The sequence below is a fragment of the Leucopleurus acutus genome (genome assembly GCF_964270905.1).
Source record: "Leucopleurus acutus genome assembly, chromosome: 19".
In the NCBI taxonomy this organism is placed as follows: domain Eukaryota; kingdom Metazoa; phylum Chordata; class Mammalia; order Artiodactyla; family Delphinidae; genus Leucopleurus; species Leucopleurus acutus.
Genome location: NC_139161.1, coordinates 12,325,831 through 12,350,377, shown reverse-complemented (window position 1 = coordinate 12,350,377; position 24,547 = coordinate 12,325,831). Strand labels below are relative to the sequence as shown.

General features: G+C 61.7%; 2 protein-coding genes across 4 annotated transcripts in view; one reads left to right on the top strand and one right to left on the bottom strand.

Moving 5' to 3' along the window:
* The window catches only part of CSNK1D (casein kinase 1 delta), a 34,668-nt gene extending 30,227 nt beyond the window's left edge, over window positions 1–4,441 (top strand). For 2 of the 3 annotated variants that reach the window (XM_082860417.1, XM_082860415.1), the window contains exon 9: window positions 2,305–4,441. In XM_082860417.1, coding sequence (XP_082716543.1) covers window positions 2,305–2,355 — 51 coding nt within the window. In that variant the 3' untranslated portion in view covers window positions 2,356–4,441. Of the gene's footprint in view, window positions 1–1,105; window positions 1,171–2,304 lie in introns of all 3 variants that reach the window. The other variant, XM_082860416.1, reaches the window with a different exon arrangement.
* Window positions 4,442–8,146: 3,705 nt separating this feature from the next.
* On the bottom strand, window positions 8,147–12,898 carry SLC16A3 (solute carrier family 16 member 3). Its single transcript, XM_082860393.1, has 5 exons — window positions 12,774–12,898; window positions 11,394–11,641; window positions 10,781–10,924; window positions 9,719–10,483; window positions 8,147–8,798 (listed from the first exon to the last, which is right to left on the bottom strand). Exons 2-5 carry the CDS (start codon window positions 11,614–11,616, stop codon window positions 8,545–8,547), a joined length of 1,386 nt encoding a protein of 461 aa, XP_082716519.1. The 5' UTR covers window positions 11,617–11,641; window positions 12,774–12,898; the 3' UTR covers window positions 8,147–8,544.
* Window positions 12,899–24,547: the final 11,649 nt, after the last annotated feature.

Below are 24,547 nucleotides of genomic sequence, written 5' to 3'. Positions count from 1 at the left end.
GTTTTTCTGGTCATCCTCCAGGCGCTCTTCCTAAGAGACTCTGAAAGGCTCTTGTCCACCAAGGGCGTGGTCAGAGTTGCTCCAGCTTTTACAACTCTGTGGCCTCCATTCATTGCCCTCCCCCGCAAAGATACGATGCAGGTAGGGGCAGTGACACACCAGTCCAGGGGGCGGCACCACGTGTGCACAGACCCACGTGTGCACAGAGTGGCCTTCCTGTGGCCCGGCGGGGGCTGCTTCCTACCCACTTCCTCTTTGCCGCTCGAAGAGGAGAGGTTGCGTCCTGTGCCAATGCACCGAGTGCAAAGGAGTAGCTCATCCTCAGCTCAGAAGTGCCCAGAGCCGCCCACCTGCTTGGGGGAGGGCCCTGCCGACCCTGTCCAGCTGGAGGTGGGAGGGCGTGACATGTGTGTTGCTTGTCCTGGCCGTTCCTCCTCGCCCCCACGTGCTTCTCCAGGGACCACAGTCCCCACATCCCTGACCCCGGCCTGCGAATCTGGCCTCTCCAGCTGGAATAATGTGAAGACTGAAGGGCTCCTGGTGGATGAACCTGTTTGTCATGTTTCTCTTTGTGAGGAGGGCCTCCTCCATCCAGTGCTATTGGTAGAACATGATGCTGGTCCGTGGTGCCAGTTTTTCCTTCAGGCTTACTCGTTTTAATTCCTGCGCCCCAAGTAAGGTCCACAACCGTGTCCTCTTCCTTGTGTCAGTGAGGAAATGTGTCCAGTCCTTTAGTCACAGGGAGGTGGTATCCTCTCCACCTGCCAAGCACAGGCCTTGGGGAGCTGCTGGTCCCGAGAGCTGATGGAGGGGCTGCCGTCTGGGCATCCAGTTTTCTTACTACGTGAGAGTTGGGAAGGGTCTCCCTTGTTGGCCCCATTGACAGATCCGTCCTCAAGGAGCAGCAGCGGCTGCATGTCCAGGGGCCACTCTCGAGAGGCAAGACTGAGCTCCTGTGTCCCTGGGTCCCCTCGAGCGGCCCTGGCCAGTGGTCATGGACCTGGTTGAGGCAAGGCGAGGCAGTGCTTGCGGAAACAGGAGGGCCTCACGTGCTGGTCCGGCCAGCGTAACCCTTACCAACAGCTGTCTTTTCCCCCCACCTCAGAATAGCATTCCTTTCGAACATCACGGCAAGTAGCTGCACGTCTCCCCGTCGGAAGGCAGCACTGGGTGAGTGTGCTCACGGCGGGGCTCCTCAGCAGGCGCCGGGCGGGGTGGGAGCTGCCGCCCGCTCGCCGACCTGAGGGAGCACGCAGGGGGTCGGGCTTGCATGCCAGGTGCCCCAGGTAGAGCAAGGCCCCTGGCCCAGGTCCTCTCCTCACGTGGATTCTAGAGCAGCTGTGGTGGGCTGTCCAGTCTGGGGTGACCCCAGAATCCTGTCTGTTGGCCTTTGGCCTTTGCTGTGGTCTCCAGTTGGGAGCCGGCGTGGGGAGCAGGAGCCCAGTCTCGGCTCCAGTGGCCCCAGGGGCCTCAGAAGGTTCGGGGCCGCGTGGTTCCAGGTCGGTCGCTGGACGTGTGTCGTGTCATGCTGGCTGTGGGGGCCGCGCTTGGCAGGGGCTCTTGCACTCTTGCTGCGTGAGACACTCCTGATGGTCCCTGCTGTCCCGGCTTTGTCATCTCTCTTCCTTTAGCACTGATTTCTGTCCTCCTCGTTTGTTTTTCTTTTTGAACTTGGTCTCTGCCTAGCATCTTGTCCACCACGCTCTCGTCTGTATTCACCCATCAGCCACAGCCACCCGCTCCCTGCCGTTGGTGCATGGCTGGGCATCCAAGCCAGGCTCCCCTCTTGGTGGCAACTCTTGTGGCTCCTCCCGGCTGAGGGCTTGCAGCTTCTGTCCACTCGGTGCTGTGGTGGGAGACCAGCTGCAGTTGTAACGTGACTGCACTCTTGGGGACATCTTGATGGGAAATGCTTTTCACGTCTTGCCCCACGTGGAGTCCCAGTGCCCGCTTGGGGCCTGGTCCCTGTTTTTGGAACACCAGGCTACTTTCCAGGAAGGGGGGCTGGGAGCAAGCATCTCTTGCCCGCTTGGACTCTGGTCTGACTGATCATGAGCTCGCGGCCCCACAGCCTCCTTGCCTGCATGGCTCTTCCTTCCCCGTCTTCCTGTCACTCTTTCTGCTGCACGTATCCTGGACTCGAAGGACCTTCCAGAGCAGCTGGGGGTGCGCGTGTCCAGAGGGGCTGGGCGGCATTTGCCCCCTCCCCACCAGGGCACTGTCACTGGTGTTTTCTGCCCAAGGCCAACCGGCTCCGTTCCTCTGGCCTCACGCTGACCTTCTCCTGTGCTTTGGCTCCGACAGATTCCCGGTCGGGTGGCGTCCAGTGGTCTGCAGTCTGTCGTGCACCGATGAGAACTCTCCTTTTTGCTGAGGGCAGACAATGCATGGCTGATCTACTCTGTTACTAGTGACACGCCCCCGGTCTAGAACCGAAATGTTAACACCGGGACCTCTCCAGGCCACCCACCCAGCGACGCCCATGGGGGAAACAAAACACAAACCCAGCCGGACAGACTCCAAGCGCTGCCATCGCCAGGGGCTGCACTGAGCCCCCATGAACTTGGTTCTAGCGGGGCTGGGACGAAAGCAGTGAGATGGTTGCAGAGAGAATCAAACTCCCATTCAAGAGCCTTTCAGTCCCCTCTGTGGTGGCGCACCCATGTCCCTGCCGAGTCTACTGTAACTACCGATCTTCTACTTGGTTAAGACAGTTTTGTATCATTTTGCTAAAAATTATTGGCTTAAATCTGTGTGAAGAAATCTGTCTTTATTGTTTCTTTCATGTCTGTTTTTGCGGTCTTGAAGATGCTGACTTTAAAGAATTCTAAAGCAGGCACTGATGTGGAGTTCGTGTAGAAGGAGTGAGGCAGGGAGCAGAGCACGTGGGTTTCCATGGTCTGCGTCTCGTGGTTTGTTGTGTGGTCACTGTGGAAAAGGGATTTTCTCATCAGAAATTCTATCACGTGTATACGCGTGTGTAAGTAACGTGTGTGTCCGTGTGTGCCGTGTGTCTCGTGACCTCATTAACCTGGTTTTGGCTGTCATGCTCCTTTCCCCACCGTAAACTGAAATGCCTGCTCGCTGCAGACCCGCTGGGATTCTTGAATCATCAGAGCAGTTAGAAAGTGCTGGCTACACGCATGGGCGCAGCGGGTGCTTCCCCACAGAGCAGCCCACCGATCTGACCTTCCCAGACGCAGCGAGAAGGAAGCTGAGCCTGAAGACTGCAGAAGCTGTGGCTTCGCGTCGTGTCGCTGATCCCTCGGGAGAGGATTTCAAACTGAGAGACTTGGGCCCCTCCGTGGAGTCGTGTGTGATTATTTTGGTGGTGGTTGCCTCAATGCTTTTGAATCTGGGAGATTTTCTAAGTAGGCTGTCAATATTACCAGTGCAGATTGGCCCTTAATCTGTGTTAATATCTATGTGCTCAAAACCAAGGGCCATGGTATCTGCCCTGGGTGCCAGCGTTGCTCAGAAAGGCCAGCGAGCCCAAGGAAATCCACTCTGAAGTGCCAAGAAGCAGGTGACTCTGATGACCTGATTGTCCAGGAGGGTGAAGGGTCACCCGCTTTTGTGACTTTCCCTGGGACATAGTGACCCCACAGAGGCCAAGAGTCAGAGCAGGGCTGAATCTCCCCAGAAAGACCTTCTGCGGCAGCCCAGCTCCAGGTGGTTTCCTGAGACGCTCTCCCTCACTTTGCAGTAGCAGAGGCACCAGGTAGTAGTGGTGGCCGGTAGACAGGAGCCCCCGTCTCTGGAAACGAGGTGCAATATATATGTTCATAGGTACTTTCACCTTTCTTCGCATCATCCCCCTGCAGTGTGTTCTGTTTGGAAACTGGGACACTCGTAGGAAGATAGGCACCTAAAAGGTGTCCACGTCTGTGTTTTCCCTTCCTGCCCCCAAAGTCCCAGCACGGGGATGCTGGTCCTAGGACGCCCTGACTGCTGCTGATGGCACAGAACGCAGCTGTTTACTTCTTTCTGATTCCTGAGCTGGCTACTCTGTAAGTGTTTTGGGGTGTGGGCACTTGGCCAGGTCGGGCTGTGTTTCTGGGAGTGCAGAGGGAGCTCGCGTGGGTCAGAGCGAGTTGGGGGCTTTCATTGTGGCCCAGTGCCTTCTGCAGAGGTGGGCTTCCCCTTCCCAGCAAGGTGTTAGCAGCCGCAGCCCCAACATTCTGCATCCAGGTTTCCACCTGAAATTGCCAGATGGCATTTGAGAAGTGGACTCTGACCCAGTCCTCAGCAGTGTGGTTGTGGACAGTTGTGTCCCCCCCTTATTTAACTCCCCATCCTGACTTGCAGGAAACATAGTTGGAATGTCTGTATCAACCTGTGTATCCGTTGCCAAGTCTCTGAACTGCGCTTTTGTATGACCACTGTATTTGTGTCCTTAACTACCGTGTAAATAATAAATTCATGACGACTTCTACCTTTATTCCCTGCCCCTGCCATGTGGTCTTTATTTCATCAGTTTGAGTTTTGATTTGTTTAGATTAACTATTTGAAACTAATTTTCTGAGACTGGGCATTCGTGTCTGTCCTTTTGAAGCCTGTTGGTGTACTTTGTAAGCTGCTCAGGAGTAGGTGGAATGAGCCTGTGGGACGTGGCATGGATGTGGCTGAGTTGTTGCCGGTGCAGGCCATGTGCACATACCAGGCCCCTGCCTTAACCAGCTTTATGGGAAGGAAGTGCTTCCACCCACCTTGGGTTTTCTGGGGAGTGAAGAGCACGGTAGCTGACACGTAGCCATGTTCCTGCTGCCCGTGGTGGGTGCTCGAAGTGGCTGCTAGTGGGCCCCTGCTGGGACGCAGGGGCTTGGACCTGGCAGTCGCCATCCCAGTGAGAACACCACCTTGCATGCCCCATGCCCCGGGTGTTGTCCTTTCTAATCAAGGCAGCGGCTGCAAGGGGACATCATCCATCCATCTGTTGGGCTCATGGCCTCCGCTTCCCTCTCCCTCTGGAGTTGTTGGAGCCTAAGAAGTTCCTACCCCTGGGAGCTCCAGATGGCGCTGAGTGAGAAAGCATGGTCCCCAGCAGGCTCTCCTGCCCACGGTGACTTGCAGGGCTGGCAGAGTGGGAAGGTCCGTCCCTCTTGAACTGGGACCACAGATGTGCTCCCACGGATATGTGGTAATCAGCCACTTCCTGGTCCACACCCACTTGTCCTGGGGCTGAGCATGCTGGCCTTGCGTGCGTTGCAGGGAAAGCTTGGCGGCCCCACCCACATGCATGGGGAACAGGTGGGGCAGGTGGATCTCCCACCTGCTGCTAGCTTGCTTTTGCTCCTCCTAAGCCACCATGGCTATGCCAGTGGTCCCTGAGGTTCCAAAAGGGCCTGAGCTCTTCTTTGCGGGTTCCCCACCCCAGCCTGCTGACATTTGGACCCAGCTGAAATGGTGACGAGGCAAGCCCTGAGCCACCTCTTGTTTTCCTGCCGGGAGGTGGACCACAGGCAGGACAGGGACCCTGTCATCTTTCGCTCAGAGCCTGCTTGTCCCGCTCCCCAGCCCCCTTGCCACCTCTGTCTGCCTGACACAGAGAGCTTCACCCCCTGACGCGCGTGGCAGGCTCCATGCTCAGGAGAGCAAGCTCCGGGCCCATGCCTCCACCTCCCACCCTCCCCCAGGCCCCATCACCACTGAGGGTGGTGCTTGAAGACCCTCCTGGAAACTCCTGTGTTGGGGGAGGGGACCTCTCCTGCCCTTCCCGCTGCCTGCCCTGCCCCCCGCCCCGCCTCCATCTGCTGGGAGCTCTGGAAGCAGCACACCTCTTGGCGTCATTACCTGTAAGGGTGTTTAGGGTTACAGGGGAGTGTCCTTTAGGGAACCATGAGGGGGCCCTGCAGGTCTAGGCGGCTGCCTTCCAGACTGCCATTGGCAGGACCCTTAGGCAGCCACTGACGGTGGGGTCTGCCCTCCTGCCAGGCTCTCCTAGCGTGGGGCCTGCACACATGTCCTAAGGTGTTCTCCTCCGCACAGGGTGGCAGGTGCCCTGAGGTCTGGCCAGGGTGGGGGTAGCAGCCCAGGGTGCCTGGCTCGTGTACCCCACCCCCCAATTTAGGCTGATTATGTATGTGTCCTCCAAGGAGGTGCTGAAGGGCCCATGAGAGTGGGCTCAGCACGGGCATCTGGGTCTTCACAGGATGCTGGGTGTGAGTCTTCTTTAGTGGGACGTCTAGAGGGTTAGGGGCAGCCCCATCCACGCCAGAGCACTGATGACAACTGTCGTCAATTGCTCTTAGGACTCTTGGCAGCCACAACTTTGAGGACAGGAAGTTTTTTTTCTCTGTGTCTTGGGCACAGTTGGAAACGTCTGGAACCAGAAAACTAGGCAGTCGAGATGGTCTGGTCACCTTCTCCCCCAGGGCCCCTGCGGATCAGTCTCCAATCTTGGCAGAGCCCCTGGATGCTTTAACCAGCTGGTGTCGCTGCTGTGTGGGCATGGGGCCTCAGGTCCACCCTGGGGTGCATGGGTCCAGCCCCAGACCAGCTGTGGGTCCCACCCCCAGCGGAGCAACTCCCACACGTTGACCATCTCAGAAGCACTGAACAGTGTCCCCAGAGCATGCGTGTAGAGAGTCGCCAGTCCTCGAGTAGGGAGGGGGGATGCATGAGGCAGCTTTGAGTGAGAGTGAGGGGGTACTAGCGCAGGATACTGAGGCCCTGGTCACCACCACAGCTGGTTCCAGGAGACCCAGGGTAACTGAATGACTGGCGACAGCCAGGCCAAGCTCATATCAGGAGAGAAGGGGGCGGTGTGATGAGGGCTGGGAGGTGGCTGGGGGAAGGGCACAAGCAGGCTGCCCACTTGCATCCTTTTCCCTGCCTCCCTCCAGCTCAGGTAGGTGGTTGCAGAGACCACAGGTGGGGCTCTCGCCGTTTAAGACCTAACAAGTGGGGCGCTTATGGCTCAGCTTTGCCCAGGGACTGGCCTGGGGGCCCTGCCTGGCCCACCTTATTACGGGGTGAGGTCAGCGGATGCAGGGCTACCACTTGACACCTGTGACTGCTAGCACTGCCCACAGCCCAAGCCCCTGGCAGAGGGGAAGGAAGGACAAAGAGGATGACAGACCGGGCAGGGGACTGTGGGCAGGTGCCTGGCTCCCTCATAGAGCTCAAGGGACAGATGGAGGAGGGAGACAGCAGCCCCTTCGGGGCGACATCTCTGGGGCAGACCCAAGATGTGAGCTCTCGCTTGCTTTTCGTTGCAGAGAAGCAGGGACGTGGCATCTCTCCGGCTGCACGCGGCCCGCCAGGGTGCCTGCTGCCGTCCCCAGCGCCCTCGACGCACCACCTACTGAGGCGGCCCCAGCGGCCTCTGACCGGGCTCCCAGCCACACAGGCCGCCGCTGGCCACAAGGGCAGGTGGGTGTGAAGTACCCGGGGTGAGGCTGAGTGGGGCTGTTCAAGGAGGATGGGGAGCAGATACCAGCCCAGGGTGCTGACCACATGCGGTGACTGAGGGGCGAATAAACAAAAGGCAGGGGCTTCCCTGGTGGCGCAGTGGTTGGGAGTCCGCCTGCTGGGGCATGGGACGCGGGTTCGTGCCCCGGTCTGGGAGGATCCCACATGCTGCAGAGCGGCTGGGCTCGTGGGCCATGGCCGCTGAGCCTGCGCGTCCGGAGCCTGTGCTCCACGACGGGGGAGGCCGCGGCAGTGAGAGGCCCGCGTACCGCAAAAAAAAAAAAAAAAAAAAAAGGCAGATCATTTTCTTTAAACACACACCAGTGAACAGAAACCACACGTATATCTCAGCTTCAGTGGACACACCCCTGCAGCGTGGCCCCTTCCCTGCCAGCCACCAGGGTGCTGTGTGAACACTCTGAGCCGTTTGGGGTCCATCAGGGCAGGGTCCAGAACCAGCAGTGCTTAGAAGGCCGACATGGCTGACAAGGACCAGAACCACTTTGTAAAAATAACCAGGCTATTTGTTAAGAAAGTGAGATTTGGGGTGAACAGTTAGAATACTGCCCCTACGTACAGCAAAACTCCTGCAGCTCCTGGAAGATATTCCTTCTGAGATGGTGCCTCCCACATGCAGGTTTATCTCAAACCTTCAGAGGTGAAGGAGGGACCTTTGTCCACTGGACGCTCAAAGAGGGGTGGGCTGGGGCGCATGGGGAGACCAGGCAGGATGGGGTGCTCACGGGCACGCAGGGAGGCCTGTCGTGGCAGTGCCCGCTCCGCAGCTGTCCCCGGCCCTGCCCCCTGATTAAAATCGTGTTGTCTCCAAAGCGTGGGTCTCTGGGTCCTTGAGCCCAGCGGTGGGCACCGGGCTCCCTGGGGTCAGCAGGTGGGGTCCCTGGTGCAGACCGCTCATAACCTCACGGCTTGGCTTCACCACAGATCCACCTTGGAATGACACGTTTCCACCCTGCCACCTCCCCTGAAAAACACTGATCGGGCGATGATCCGCTGCCCGGGCGGCCGGCGTGGAGCCAACGGCCCCGCCCAAGCTAGTCCTGTTTGTGAAATAAATACGAGCATTGATGGTTCCTGTCCAGTTCCCTGCCACCCCTGCTGGCCTCCCCCAGCTCAGACGCTCGTTTCTGGGGTGTGAACGACCTCCCCGTTCTTCTCAGGCTCTGTCTTCAGGAATTGCTCCACCTCCCGAGAGTCCACCTTCACGTCCTCGGGGGGCTTGTGATGCTCCTCCTCCGTGGCCGCCTCGGGCCTCTTCCCAATGCATAAGAAGTTGCCCAGCACCAGCACGAGGGAGGAGGCCAGCACCTCAGCCCCCGCCAGGACAAACACATACTGGTACACGTGCGTCGCATCCAGGAGCTTGCCTGCAGTGCAGGGGGACAGGGTCAGCCCAGGGCTGAAGCTTCCCCCGGATCCCCCCAGTCACCAGTGCCCTGCCGGGGACAGGCCAGGGCCCCTGAGGCAGCCACCCTCACCCCCACCACCTTCCCCCAGGCCGCACAGACTCAGAGGCTAAAGCAGAGTGGCTTTGACAAGGGTTTGGAGCAGAGCCTCCGGTGGGGCCTCATCCCCTGCCAGGTGGAGGCACCTGGAGGGATCTGGCCCCACTGCCTGTCACTGTGGGGGCCCTCATAGGAACCACCTGGGCCCCAGAAGGACCCTGGGACCCCGAGACAGTGACGATTCAGGCACCTCTTACCCTCGCCCCAGACCTCTCTAGGCAGGAAGAGCCAGAGGCCCAAGGCCAAGTGGGAGGTAGGGGGACTACAGGATTGGCTGGAGAGACCCAAACCCAGGTGCAGAGGCTTGGTGGGGACTTGGCCACACTGCTCCCACCGTCCACACCATTTTAATCGCACACCATTATTTTCTCAGTTATCAAAAAATAAAGCAAAAGCCCAACGTAACAGAAGCCGGCCCGATCTTCAGCTCTGAGCCTCCCCGGCGTGTGGGGACAGCCAGAAAGGAGGACCAGCACTCCACCCTGGAGCCATCACCTGGGCCACGACTCAAGCCCGTGGCCTCCTCCCACAGTGAACCGAGGGGGACCCAGGGTGTGTGAGAGGCCATGTTCTCTCCTGACACCGGCTGGCCATGTGCTGAGGTACACGGTGGCCTGGCTAGACAAGGCTGGGAGCAGTGGGGGAGGGGGGGTCCCCCCAGCTAAGAGCCCCCCATGGTGAGTACCGTCCCCAGGAAGAGCAGGTGTGGGAACTGCCCGGAGGCCTGGCCAGGCCTCAGGGAGTGGAGGAACTTCGCTCCCCACCCTGCCCCCAGCACTCACCTCCCGACGGGGGCCCAATGAGCACAGCTATGGCCTCCAGCAGCAGCACGAGGCCAATGGCACTGGAGAACTTCTGGGTGCCCACAATGGCCATGAGTACCTCGAACTGCAGGGCCCCCACCATGCCGTAGGAGATGCCGAAGAAGATGCAGAAGACCACCAGGCCACCGTAGTCACTGGCTGTAGATCCCGTGAGGTCGGTGAAGCCGTTGAAGAACATGGCGAAGCTGAAGAGGTACACAGAGTAGGGCCGCACCTTCTTGAGCCCTGTGATGAAGCCGGCGGTGGGCCTCGCGAAGATGTCGATGAAGCCCAGGATGGTGAGCAGGAAGGCCGCCTGGGTGTCGGGCACACCCAGGTCCTTGGCGTAGCTCACCACGAACACGGGCGGCACAAAGAGCCCCAGCACCATGATGGAGGCGGCCAGGGCATAGACGACAAAGCCGCGGTCCCTGAAGACGCTCAGGTCCAGGAGCCGCCGGGGTGGCCGCTGGGGCCCAGGCCCCGAACCTGAACCCAGCCGGGGCGCCTCCAGGGGCCGCATGAGTGCAGCACACACGCAGCAGTTGAGCAGCAGGCCACCCAGGATGAGGAAGCCTCCCCGCCAGCCATAGTGGTCCTGCAGCACCTGCCCCAGTGGGGACAGGGCGCACAGGAACACCGGGCTGCCCGCTGCCGCCAACCCGTTGGCCATGGGGCGCCGCTTGTTGAAGTAGCGGTTGAGCATGATGAGTGAGGGCTGGAAGTTGAGCGCCAAACCCAAGCCTGGAGGGGAATGGGTGGGTGAGCGCAGGTGGCCCAGCCCCAGTTCTCCCCAGCACGGGCTCCCGCCTGAACGATTCTATGTGTGGGTCTGACAGGCGTCGACATGAGGAGACTCGGCGTGTGTTCAGAGCCCCTGTTGCCAACCCACGTGCCCGGGAGAGACAGACGGGGAACGAGGGACGGGATGGCTCTGGGTGGGTACACCCCACAGCTGCCCACCCCTGGGAGGTCCTTTCTCTTCCATCAACGTGAGCCATCGCCACCCGGCCGCCCCACTTCTGGCGGGGCCTCACTCACCGGTAATGACTCCAGTGGTGAAGTAGAGCTGGATGATGCTTCCACAGAAGGATGCAGACACCATGCCCAGGGACGCCAAGAGGCCACCTGTGAACATGACGGGCCGGCAGCCAAAGCGATTCACACACACGCTGCAGAGCGGGCCTGGGGGATGGGGGACAGCAGCTGAGGGGCCGGACCGAGGCTCTCCATGCCCAGAGAGACCTGCCCTTCCCTGATGCCCCCTTGCCCCTGGCTCAGGATACACAGGGGCACCAGGTGCCCAGCGTGCAGGTCACGCTCGCCCATCTTTTAAGCAAAGCATGGCTCACAAGGAACGGTCCCCGTTAGAGGGGTCTTTTCTGGTTGGTCTGTGCAGGCAGCAAGAACAGCTCCGGGATCCAGCACAGCTGTGCAGACACAGCCCTTTGGACAGGGTCCCAGACAGCCTTGGCCTGTGCTCGTCTGCACTCTGGAGACCACGGCATCCTCGAGGGCTTCCCACCAGGTGCCCCTGGGGACCGGGGCTGAAGACGCTGGGCGCGCTACCCAACCCCTGACCCCCAGGCCTTTTTGTCCAGAACTGAACTTGCTGAACTCCCAGAGGCAGTCACCTGGCATGACAGCCCCTCACCTGTCCCGTACAGCATGGCCAACAGGATGGAGGAGATCCAGGCTGTGTCACTGTAGCCTATCCCAAACTCTCGTATGAGCTCTTTGAAGAAGACGCTGACCGCCTTGGGGAAGGCGTAGGAGAAGCCTGTGATGACAAAACAGCCCCAAAGGATGGCCCAGCCCCAGCCCCCATCTGGGGCCTTGACGCCCGTCGGGCCCTCTTCGACCACTGCCCCTCCCATGGCCAGGAGGGCTGGTTCCGCGTCCCTGAGAAAGAGAGGAAGCCAGGCTGACTCGGTTGTCAGGCAGTCACCCAGCTACAGCCCTGCAGTGTGGGGACAGAGACACACCTGAGGGCTGGCACCCAGGCCGGCCACCCCTCCCTTCAGGCCTCAGCCCCCAGCAGGAGCTCAGCTCTGGGCCAGGCCACGTGCCCGATGTTACCTGAGAGCCCTGCCTCTGACCCTCACCTGTGCTGGGTGCAGGGCAGGAAGGTCTGGGGTGACCAGCAGCTGCAGCTCCTCCTCCCTCCCCCGCTCAGGCCTGGCCTGCTCCCATACAGCTGGCTTTAAAGGGCAGTGGCTTTTTTGGGCTCAGCCATGTCTCAAGTTACCTCCTGAGGAGGGCAGACCCCAGTGGGGAAGTCAGCCATGCTCTGGCCTCCCGCCTGACCCTGTGTTGGGAAGCAGTGTGGTTTTAGCAGCCAGCACCTCGGGCAGTGAAGCCAGCCCTGGTGAGGACCTGGGGCCCGATCTAGGCTGCAGTCCCTTGAGACCTCAATCTAGGTGTGGCCAGCCTTGCTCTCCCACCCCCAGGGCGACAGGGCTCCCCGATCCTTTCCACTCTGATCGCACTGCACAAGAAGTGACAGTCTGAAGAAGAGGCTCACACAGGCTGTGCTGTGCGGGGGCCGGGGGGGGGGGGGGGGAAGCAGGTGGGGAGGGCGGGGGTCACTGTGCTGGCCCAGACTCGTCCCTTCTCGTTATCATCCACCTGCAGCAGCTCTTTTGGGAGCCTGAGGGCAGCAGGGCCAGCCCAGGTGGAAGGGAAGGTGTGTCGGCTGCTGGAGTTTAACCCTTCTGGCGAGGGAAGGGCAGGAGGGACACGCTTCCATCCAGCCTACCAGAGCAAACCATTCTAGCCCCCAGGCTGCCAAGGAGGGAGCTGGCCGCACCCACTGCTGGCCCAAAACCCGAAGAAGCTCAGGGTCAACTTTCCTCTTTTAAACCCCAGGAACTAAGCTCGTTTGAGGCCCAGTAACTTGAAACACTGCAGGCAGATTTCCACCTGGAGATCCTCCCCTCCCCTCCCGTCTTCATCCCCTACCCCTCCCTGATCCTTGCTCCAGAAACCCCCTAATCCCAGAGATCAGCCTGGTGGCCTAGTGCCCCCACCTCACCTGACAGAAGCTGTTTCAAGGACAGAGTAGGCCTTGCTGCAGGCGTGGGGAAGGGAGGGCGTGTTGGATCCAGCCGCTTGCTGCCCACTGAAGCTCTCGTGTCTCCCCACCAGCGGCGAGCTATAAACCAGCTCCCTGGTGGGGGAAGCGCTGATGTGTAGTATCTGCTGACTTGGTGGTGTAAACACTCCACCTGCACGATGCCCGAGCACTTCCTGCATGAGCTGCACACGCAGCACCACAGCCCCCTTCCTATCAGCCCGCCTTCCTGGGTTTCATAATCTGTCCTGACTCCACCCCTTGCCCCTTTTCCTTGAATCCTTCTTGACCTGGCACAGCCCTCCGGGTGGCCACTCTTTCATCTGAGGCTACACAGAACCTGGGACCGGACTCTGGAATGAGGACAAGGGCTTCTATCCCCGGACAGTCTGAGCACAGCTTCAGTGTGGTGGGAAAGGAATGTGGAAAATAAGACACACTCCCTGCTCCCCACCCCCACCCCCCGCCTCCAGCCTGCCCCCCAGCACCACAACCACAGGTGCTGTGCCCTCTGGGGGCTCTGATTCAGTAGTCTGGGGGGATCTGGGCTCTGATATAGCGGTGGTGGGGCGTCTGAGATCTGACTCAGTGCGAGGGGTGGTCTCCGATTCAGTGGACAGTTGGGTATCCAAGGTTCTGATTCAGCAGTGGAGGGAGGTCCTGGGCTTTGATTCAAAGGGTGTTGGGGGGGGGGTTGTTTTTTAAGGGCATCCTAGGTGATTCTAAGAAGTAGCTGCTGTCCGTGGGCACCACCCTTTGATGACCAGACCTCCAGGAGCCAGCTGGCTGTCAGGGTGATGACAAGGCAGACACAGCCCACCAGAGCAGAACAGCAGCCCTGCCCCCCACCCCAGACTGGGCCAGAGGTCCACCTTCAGAGCCTCTGCTGGTTCTCAGCTGGGCCAGGGCCACAGGCGCCACTTTTGGGAAACCTAGGAGAAGCCCTCACCTCTCCCGGCACTCAGACCCCAGTGCTCTTTCAAGCACTTTGCCCGGTGCTTGGAAGGCTCCTGGGCTTCAGTGAGCAGGATGAAGGGTGCGTCCGAGGCCAAGGGCTGCGCAGCCATCCGGGGACACAGCTGAAGGGTGCACGGGGGCACCCCAGCCAAGGGAGCCCCCCATCCTCCTGCAAATGTGTGCACAGACCCGTGACCTGGCATAGCCCCCTGGGTGGCCACCTCCACATCTGAGGCTACACAGAACCTGGGACGGGACGGTCTGAGCACAGCTTCGGTGTGGCCCACCCCTAGGTTCTCCTCCAGAGCCCTGCCTTTGACAACACAGCCGGGTGCCTGAGCCTGGAACGGGACAAATGGACAAAGGTCATCCGCAGCCAAACTTCCCGGGTGGGGGTACCGAGCTGCTGTCCCTTCCCCTTGATAGCCTTAAGTTTAAAAGGTACATGCATCTGAGTGATATTAAAAAGAACAAAAAACTAATAAGTATATCTTAGGAATGGGAACATTCCTAAGATATACTTACCTTAAGCAATACTTATTGATGCAGTGACACTATTTAAGGCAGAAAGCACAGGAACCCCAGACCCAGGACTCAGGACAGTGGTCATGGTCATGGGAGCACTGAGGGGCTGGTTGTCCTCAGAATCCTGGCATGTTTGGGGTTGTGGGCTTTTTAAAGTAAATCAAGTGGGCCATGTAGAGGCCAAGGAGGGGAGTGTGTCTGGGCCGAGCAATTAGGAATAGCCCAACTCTTATAAACCCAAGGTTCCAAAATAGAACAAAGGAGGGCCTCCCTCTGAGATTTCCGTGGTTCCATCAGCCATGCCTGGTGCACCATGGGGATCATGGGCACCCCACCCTTTGAGGCCCCATTCTCTGCCCGCCAGGGCTGGGTCCTCCCTGGAGGCCCCCGGGATCCTCAGGAGAACTAGCATCTGGGAGGGTGAGGAGGCAGAGGGATGGGTGCCAAGGCCCAGAGGCAGGAGGGTTCAGCGTGTTCTGGGACCTACGTGGGCCAAGGGGCTGCCGTGTGAAGCTCACGTGGGGAGGGGGCCACCTTTTGTGCCTGGACCAAGGCCCAGTATGGTCATCTCTCCCACCAACCCCTGAATGCCCCAGAAGCTCTTCAGACACTACTTTCTCCCAGCTAACCCCCCAGCCCAGGGTGCCAGCCACACTGAAATGACCCCCGCCCTGTTCCCACACCAGATGGTCCTCAGACTGAGGTGTCTAGTGAATTTCAGTTTGCCAGCAGAGGTGGAGGTGGCGGTGAGCAAGCAGGGAAGATGATGGAGGACTGGGGGCTCCAGGTTGGGGGCAAAGGGATTTCGCTCAGCAGTGCTCTGTGTATTTAGGGGTGGGTGGAGAAGGGGCTGGGATTTCCAAGAGCAAAATGTCCTCATCAGCCCAGCCCGTCATGTTGAAGAGGCAGGCTTGGGTACAGGCTGGCTGGTGTTCCAAGGAAAACCCAGGGTGAGAGGAGCAGCCCCCTTGGGGGCCGGTCGGAGACCCTCAGTGCAGCGCAGAGGGAGGTGGCACCAGCACATCTGTGAGCACATGCCGCTGGCTGTCCTTTCAGTGACATTTAGTCTCCCAGAGAAGCATGCAAACCACGTACGCAGCCCAGAAATAACCCGCCCTCTGGGCTTCAGAAAGCTGATCTCCCAGGTGGGGTGTATGTGCCCGTTTCTGGGTCAGGTGAGGTTCCAGGGGCTGCCCCCCAGGTCCCGGCCCAAAGAGGAATGTACACAGAGGTCCCTCAGAATGACCCGTCCATTGTGCCCTCCCAAATCAAGGGCTCCCACCAGCTGCTCCCTCAGGGGCCCACTGGCTATCTGGGTGAGGGTCCCAGCTGGGGTCAGGCTCCAGCTTCTGCATTACCCCTCTCCCCAGTGCCCCCCTTCTCTGCCTACACTCACCCACTTTGAATGCCATCTTGGTGGTGACAGTGTCCAGTCTCACCCCCACCCCCACACATCCACCCGGAGAGCTAGTGCAAACCTCATACCAATGTGTTCCCAACCCGACCCCACACGCCTACCTCAGAGCCAGCCCTGAACTCACATCCTGTTGGCCTCACCACCTCCCAGACCCCTTCTGCCACCCCAATCCAGCCACAGCTTGCCGCTGCTCCTTAGGCCTCTGTACGGGCAGTCCCCTCACCCACCTTGGGTCCTGGGTCTGTGGCCTATCAGTCCCCAGGGCAGGCCATGAACCCAGGGAGCGGGGTTCAGTGCGGGGGGGCCCCCAGCCCTAGAGCCTGTGGCCTGTCCCAGGTGCTTAGTCGGTGCACTTCCTAGGCTGGCCAGTTACCTAACTGGATTTCTAGTCCTTGGAGACTAGCTCTAGGTGGGCAGGGCAGGAAAGGGGCAATTACGTTTCTTCCTGACTCTTCCCCGCACCAGGAGGCTTGGGAGACATGCCTGAGCAACAGGGAAGCAGGCCAGGGTGGCTAGCACCTGGCTCCTCGAGCCCCAAGGCCCCTGAAGCCCATGGGGGTAGCTGACAGGCAAGAGGGTGCTGCACCTCAGGAGGAGGGAGGACCTCCCCTCCTTCCTTCCCCCACTGCCCCTGTTGTGCAAACAGGTAACCAGAAGATCCAGGACACTCTCACCCATCCACCACTGGTCAAAGTGCCTGTCTCCCTCCCAAGAGGGGGGAAAGGACCCCAGATGCCCACCTCAGCCCTGCCCTCACCTGTGTTAGGAGCTGTGACTGGAGGGAGGTGACTGAGGCTTTTTCTGGGGAGGTGGGAGCCGGGCAGTGGGTGGCCTGGGCCCTCCACCCCACCTCCACTGACCACACAGCTCTCCACCGCATGCCCAGTGCCCCTGCAAACTCTCAGGTGGGCTCACGTCCTCTTGCAGGGGCCGGTGGGGTGGAAACAGTGGCCTCATTCACCAGATTGGACACTGCGCCCCAGGCCAGCCCCTAGCTCTGAGTCATTCTCCACTCCACCACCATCACCCCGTTATGACAGGAGAAGGCCATTCGAGAGTGGCCCTGGGGATGTTTTTGTGCTTATCCTGTTAGAGCCCCCTCCTCTAGAGAGCTCAGTGGGCAATGAGGAGGGGCCAGGAGGTAGTTGAGCAGGCCCAAGTTGCCCCCCTCCAGGCCTTGACCCAACCCTGCCCAGCCTGCGAGTGCCTGGCCTGCCCATCCACGTGGCCACCTTGTCCCATTCCTCAACTCCCTACAGCCCCCCAACCCGAAAGCCTGTAACCTAAGGCCAAGGCCCAGAAGGTGGTCTCTGTGTCGGCAAGCCCCACCAGCCAAGAGGGGCCCCCTTCCACCAAAACTGGGTTCCCAGCTCCCACCACCATAGGGCCACCATAGGGCCTTTGGAACAAGTAGGAGAGGGGAGGTGGCTGAGGAGGGGAGAACGGCTGGGGAGGAGGATGTGGATGGACCCTAAGCTCCACCCACCCACCCCCCCCCACCGGACCCGAGGGTGCAGGGCGGACAACGGACGCTCCTTCCCGTTCCAGCTTCTGGCTGGGCAGGTGGGGGTCAGGCCGACCTCGCCGGCAGCGGGGGGCTGGGGTGGGGGCGTTGGGAGAGAGGATGCTCCGCACGGCCCCGCCCCAGCCCCCCTGCATGGCCGCGCGCGGGACGTGGGGGACGTGACCGCGCCAAGGGAGGAGCCGCCGCCGTATTGCCTGGAGTAGGCGCCCTCCCGCCCGCTACCGTATTGGCCAGAGCGCACAGCCAAGGCGCGGGACTGCCCGGGTCAGCGAGCCCCGGAGCCACACTGGGCGTCCCCGAGCGCCGAAGGGGACCCTGCGGCTCCCACAGAGCGGGGCCCGCTTCACTGTCCCCCCGTTGGGGCTGGGCCAGGTGGGCGCGAGTTGGAGCTAGCAACATTGACTGAGAACTCCGGGTCTCCGGGACCCACTTCCCCGCACAGCCCGTTTCACAGATGGAGACTGAAGCCGGGAGGTCTGCACTGGCCGAGGCGAAGCCATAAGGAGCCCCATGCCTTGTCCGCTCCTTCCCCGCCCCTGTGTCGGGGCCCAGTGCGCCCGAGGCCTGATCCTGCCTGATCCGGAGGTGTCTCCAATGGACTGATCGCTCTGCCTGGCTGTCTTCTCCACTGGTCACCTCCCAGAAGGGCCAGCCCGGGGCCCTGGGGTCGCTCTGCTGGGCTCCTCCACACCTGCCAGGTCTCTGGGAGGACCGCCCTGGTGCAAGTCAGCCTTGTCATACGGACACCACCAGCCAGTGCGTGGGACCCCACAGACCCCGCTCCACACACTGTCCCTGGCCAGTGTCCTGAGGAGCGTGAACACCTCCCGCTCCTTCTGCCCTCCAAACTGAGGTGTACAGCTGGAGTGGGTGAGAGCTGTGTTGCCTCCTGGGTATCAGGCCCTGCCCAAGGTCACATGGGGTTGTTACAGAGCCTGTCTTGGGATCAGGCCTCCCAAAGTCCACCCCAGGCACTGTCTACACTACAGACTGCTGGGCAGGAAGGCTCCACACCTGTCTGGGCACTGCCACCCATGCCCTCAGAGCCCCTTGGGGGCAGACCTCCCACCATGGGAGCAACTCCTTAACAGCTGAGCCCAAAGGGCCCAGTCCATCCTCCAGGACACACTCCTGCATCTGTCCCTGTCCCTCCCAGTGCCCATCTGACCCTGAAGACTTTTGGGCCTTCAGAATGAGGCAGTGGACCCCTGAACCCACTAACCCACACAGCACCCACGATGCCCTTGGCTTTGGACAAGCCCCTCTGACCTCGGCTGCATGAAGGCCGTTGGTCCAGCTGCCACCTCCTGTCCCTCAGACCATTCAGCCTGGCCATGGTCATCACATAGAGTGATCCTGTCAGCCCAGGCACCTCTGGGTGTGCAGCTTAGTGCATCTGGGACAGAGAAGCACTCTGGGCCCTGGGCTGCCCCTTTGTCCCTCACCCAGAATCCAGGCACCCCACCCCACCCCACCCCAGCGGCTATGACCCCAACTGCTTCCCCTTCCACTCAGGCCTGCCAGCCACGGGCCTGGGCCAGCATCCATGTAGGTAAGTTGTCAACCCACTTTTCAGGTAAGTAAACCAAGGCCCCTGAGGCCCCACCTGGTTTTCCCAGGGCTAGGGGCCTGGGACGGGGGGTGAGGCGAGCTCAGGGACTCCAGTCTGATCCTGGAGGGGGGTCCCCGTTCTCTCTGCCCAGGGACTGGATCAGAAGCCTTTGCCTGAGGGCAGGTTTGGGTTGGTGAGTGTTTAGGGCGGCGGTAAGAACAGGGAGGTGAGAGAGAGGACGGGTCCTCGGGCACCACCACCCGGACGCCCCGGCCTGGAGCGCACGTGCTCCCCAATCCCCCCGGCAAGGGGGCACGGGCCGCGGCAAGGGGGCGTTAGCCCCACCAAATATAGCCGGCGAGCCCCAGCCGCTCGCCGCGAACCGAGCTATTTATACCGGAACCGGAGCTGCAGCCCGAGGGTTGCCCGACGGAGGGGCGCCCAGATGAGTCGGGGAAGTCGAGGTCGCGTGACTCGGGTCCGAGGGCGCGGAGGGGTGCGGCTGGCTCCCCGGGGCCCTCAATGGGGGCCGCCCGGGGGGGGGCTCATTTGTGCCCGGGGCGCCCCCGGACCAGGAGGACGAAAGGCAAAGCGCGGACCCCAAGGACGCTCCCACGCCGGGTGCAGACTCAGCGCCAGGGCGACTCGGAGGGTCCCAGTCCCGGAGCCGCGGAAGCACCCGGGCAGTGCCTACCTGCTGCCGCTCGGCCGCTGCGCGTCTCTGCTCGCCTGCCGGGCGCGGTGCCGGGGGCGACTCAGGCCGTTCGCGCGGCACTTCCCCAGTGTACGTCACCGCCGCCTGGCGCCGCCCTGCATGGACCCCGCGGGAGGGGCGCCCCAGTGCTCCCCGACGGCGCGGACACCGGCGCGGGTTGTGCCTTCTCGCCCGATCAGTCCCGCTCCGCCGCGCCCTCAGACCGGCCCCCCAGCCTCGCCATCCCCTGGCGCTGGGCTGGGAGCCCAGGCGCGCAGCCCCCTCCCGCCCCTCCATGTCCCACTCTGTGCGCGCTCGCTTCCCTCTGCCTGGGCTTGATGGGAGCCCAACTGGGTCCCGCAGTGACCCCCGTCGCCCCCCGCGCCCCAAGCCGCGCCCTCTGACAGGTGAGCGCGCGCATCCAGGCGCACCCCACGCCGCGAAGTGCCCGCGGACCCCGTGGGGTTCCCGCCTCTCGGCTCAGCTTTGGGGTTTTGCAGGCCTCCCTGGCCAAGCCCCCTGGGATCTGCGCCCCCATCCAAACCTCGGGGCCGACACCCGCCCCGGCCCCCCAACCCCCAGCCCGCGCTGCCTGGGTGATCTTGGGCAAGGCCTCCGTCCTCTCTGACTTCCGTTTCCCCCTGTGGCTTTGTGCGCTGCTGAGCCAGATAACAGCCGCTGCCCCTCCTCTCGCGCTCCCAGAACTGGCTGTGCTGGGGGTATGGCGGGGGGGCCCCAAGGCATACTCCACATCCCCACACCCCGCGGACACTCATCTAAGGGGAGCGTTGATCCTGGCTGATCCTGGGCAAGGAGCTTCAAACCCCCGGTTTTCTCATCTGCAAGATGGAAAGAACTAAGGTTTGAGGAGGCACCAGGGAGTGTGGCCATTGGTGGCCTGGGCCCAGGACACCACTTGGTGGCTGCCCCTGAGCCACAGGACCACTTTCCATTGAACCTACTTCAAAATGACACCCGAGTCTTCTGGGACTACAGGAGGCCAGGCATTGGTGTCTCTGGGATTTATGGCAAAGATTCCAGCTCATCCTGGACAGGGTGACAGAGTGAGCATCCCTGGAGGAGTACCCCCCTCCAGAGGCCTATGGGGTGGCCCACCCGCCTTGGCACAGTACAGAGGAGTGGGCAGAATGGTGGTGGTGTTGGCCTCCTGGCCCAGAGTTCACCATCCGACCACCCCTTCTGAGACACCAAGTCCACTGAGGCCTTCTGCTTTTTTTTTCAGATGCTGGGAGACTGCCCCACCCCCAGCCCCTGTCAGAAGAGCCCTAGCACCCATAGAGGCTGAGCTGGGTCTAGCTGCCACCCCGGCCTGGGACCCGACCACCCTCACCCCCAAATGCTAAAGAAGTTGCCACATAGGCATACACACACAAGAAAGCAGGAAGCACAGCCCAAGCCTCCAGCAGCAACTTGGCCTGGGCCTCCCAGGTGAAGCCCTGCTGAGTTGGCCTGGACCCTGGGTGTCTATAGGGGCCCTTGGGAAGGAAGGGGGTCCCCATGGGGTATCAGATGGTACCCCCAACTGCCTGCACCAACAACACTCACTGGCTTCCTCACGGCTGGAGGTGGGAGGTACACCAGCATGGGAGGGCATCTGAGGGGGTGCAGGGCAGAGCTGCAGAAGGGAATCCCTCACCCGTGCTGGTAGTTCCAACCTCTGGGATGGGGCACCTCCCTCCTCTGCCTCAGATCATTTAGACTCACACCCTGCCCTGCGTGGGCCCCTCCTGCCACTACCTGGATGCCCTACCCATCTTCATGAGGCTTGGGAGCTAGTGCCCCTCACCCCAGGGACCAAAGATTCCTGTTAGGTAGGAGCTGTGCAGCCCTCGAGCCCGCCCCCCACCCCGCTCCTGCCCCCACCCACCCCCAAATGGAAGACCTCAGAGCACCCAAAAAGGGAGACAGATGTGGGGTGGCTGGGGTCTTCCGGCCTGCTCCCAGCCTCCCTCAGACTAGCGCTGGGTCTTCTCTGAGCTCTGCAACCGGGGAGGGCCCCCACCCAGTGATCTGAGGGAGTGCCTGGGTTCCACCCTTGCTCCCCAAGAAGGAAAGGGACACCAAGCCTCCACCTGGGAGGGCTGGGGGTGTTTATCTAGAGATACTGTGGTCCTGCAGGAGCCCCGAGGAGGGAGAGGACAGTTCCTCAGACCCAGGGCCCCTCAGGCATGGTCTTCCATGGGTGTGGGCCCCAGGGCCAGCCTGGCTGCTCACCCAGAGCTGAAATGTGGGCTCCCCCCTCCCAGGGACACCACGGGCAGGCTGATCAGGCACTGGCTTGCCAGCCCCCGCCCCCACCCCAGCAGGGCTCCAGGGAGTGTGCTTTGACTGGGGAAGTGGAGGAAGACCAAAGTGGGGTGGCAGAGTGATGGCCTCTGTGTGTGGCCCGGCGTGGGAAACCACCTGCTGACAGTCAGCAGACGGCAGAGCAGCCTCCCCCCAGGGCCTCCCGTGGACCAGGGCCCTGCAGGGGAGGACCAGGAACCTCCACAACCTGAGACCCTCGGCCTTCCAGACCCCAAGCTCCCCCTGGGTGCTTCAGTCCACTTTCCAGGGCCAGGAGCCCTGAGCACAGCAGGGAAGGAGTGGGTGCAATTCTGTGGTGCAGGGGAGGGGCGGAGAAGGCCAGGGACACCCACCCCAAGTCTGACTCCGATGGCTGGTCCCCCACAGTGGACCTGGGCTAGCCCCCCAACTGAAGCTCCCCTTTTCTGAAAGGGAGGGGGTGGGTGACCCGGGGAGGTGCTCTCCCTCATGACCCAACCTGCTTCTGGCCCTGCCCTTCCCCACGGTCCACGACGCCCCTGCCAGTGCCCCCACCTGCTCCATCTCCTGGATTCTCATTCTTCCAGTTGTTCCAAATCACAGCTGCAGGTCCCATCAGGACCTAGAACATGCTCTGAGGGGCCTCCAGGCCTGCCTGCACCCTCTCCCCGGCTGCTGCAGCTCCGGGGTGGGGACTGTGCCCCACCCTTCCCAAGGAGAGAAGATGGATACAGAGCAGGAATGTCTACTGGGCCCATCACCCTCTCAGAGTCTGATCTCCATTTTCCACCCAGATGGTGGATGGGAGCCAGGCCCCACCGTGCCACTGTCTCTGAAAATGATCTTGGAAACCTGGAGAGACTTCAGAGGGTCTCAGGGGCAGCCCCCCGGGAAGGATGGTGGGACAGGCCTCCTGCTCCTACGCAGGGCCAGATCTCGGGCATCAGGGAACCTTCCAGGGTCTGATGGGGCCATGCAGAGGCCCCATCCTTGAGCCCTGGGCACCCCCACTGGGCTCCAGGCCCCAGCCGGGCCATTCATCCTGCCCCTGGGCTGCCTGTGCCACCCAGCATCGGCTGCCAGCACCCCGTGGACGGGTTCGGGGCCAGCACAGGCTGGGTCGGTTGAAGAAAGCCGAGTCATGGGACGGACATTCTGGCTGAGCCTGGGCCCCCCTGCCCTGGGGTCCGGCTCCTGACCCCACCGTCCTTAGGGACCTGGAGGCAGGCGGGACTGTCGCAGCCGGTCCTCACTCACACCACAGCTGGGCCACACCTCCCATGATTCAGGGTGGAGAGGCCGCCTTTCCGGAAGACTGAGGCCAGCGGTACACAGGCCCCTCCCCAAGGTAGGCCACGCCCCTTCCTCCCTGCTTGCCCCTCGGCTTTTCCTCGAAGTCAGTTCGGGCGCCCTGAAAAATAAACATATTGACTACTTGGCTGGCCCAGGCTGTGGGCGGAGGCAAAAACAGGCGGCAGAGGCCAGACCCCTGCCCAGCCCAGCCTGATTCACCTGCCCTCCCCACCCAAGGCTGGTGTTGGGCACGGGGGTGAGGGTATGGGTGGGGCTTGGGGGTGTCTGTGGGGGGTGGGAGTTCCGGGTGGGGTTCTGTGCGTTTATTGGGGTGTCTGTGGCAGGCGTTTGAGGTGTGGCTGGGATTGGGAGTGGGTGGGCTCTGGCTTGGGCCCTGGTGGGTGATCCCTCTGATAGCCGTTGGCTTTCTCCGGCGGAACCCGGCTGGCTGCTGCCCCTTGGGCCAAGGTCAGTCACAAGGGGGGCCGCCCCAGCTGCCCACTCCTCCTGACCCTGCAGCAGTCCTGAAGGGAGGGTCTCACCTGGGAGGTGAGGAAGAGCAACCCAGCATGGGAGGCTGGGTCCAGGTGGGGGCAGCAGACTTGGGCCAATGGCCCCTCTCCTCAGTGACCGCAGTGACCTCACCCATGCCACTAAGAGACAGGACTGAGACAGGGTCGGTGCTGCTGCCGAAGCATTCAGCACCCAAGGTCAGTGGGGCTGCTGGGCAGGCGTGCCCAAGACTCTTGTCGAGGTGGGGTGAAGGGGCCCAGCAGAGAGGAAGTCGTGCCGGCAGCCCAGGTCAACCCTGACGTGCTCTGGCCTCAGTGTCCTATCTGTGAAGTGGCAGTGAAGCCCTCCTGACCACTCTTGGGAGGGTTTGAAAGCTCACCCAGCTCACCTGTTAGGGGTGTCGCTCCTGCCCCATCGTCCAGCCAGACTGGTCGGGGGGGGGCGCTCCCATGTGGACAAGCCCCCCTGCCCCGCCCACGCCAACATCCATCCACCGGGCTTCAGATTGAGGCCTGCCCCAGCTCGGCATCGCCCTCCACCTTCCCAAATTCACCTAGCACCCTGCACCCCTCACACCCACCCCCGTCCTCAACTGAGCTCTGCTTGGACGGCCAGTGAGGGCATCGAGGGTGGGGCACCTGCAAGGGGCGAAAGGGGGAACTTCTTAGGGCCACAGGCTCTGAGGACAGGTAGCCTCTGTCCTGAGGCTGCTGCCACACCCTCTGGCACCCTGTGACGCCCTCGGGAGCTCTCCTCTCCCCCACCCATAGATGAAATGGGCCTGGCCTGGAGGAGGCAGGACTCAAGTGCAGACCTGAGCTTAGATGTGGGAGTGCACAGGCAGAGGCAGGGCATGGGGAGCGGGCAGGAGGCCGCTGGCCTGGCCAGGTGTGGATGACACGGCTGTGGAGGCTGGAGACTGGGGGTGCAGCGGAGCAGCGCCCACCCCGACCCCACCAGGCTGAGAGGCTCC

Excerpts from the sequence above, each read along its gene's own strand:
- SLC16A3 (XM_082860393.1), bottom strand. The coding sequence starts at position 11,616 with ATGGGAGGGGCAGTGGTCGAAGAGGGCCCGACGGGCGTCAAGGCCCCA. Across the intron at positions 10,925-11,393 it reads GGCCATGCTGTACGGGACAG|GCCCGCTCTGCAGCGTGTGT; the intron begins GTGAGGGGCTGT and ends CCCATCCCCCAG. Across the intron at positions 8,799-9,718 it reads CATTGGGCCCCCGTCGGGAG|GCAAGCTCCTGGATGCGACG; the intron begins GTGAGTGCTGGG and ends CCTGCACTGCAG.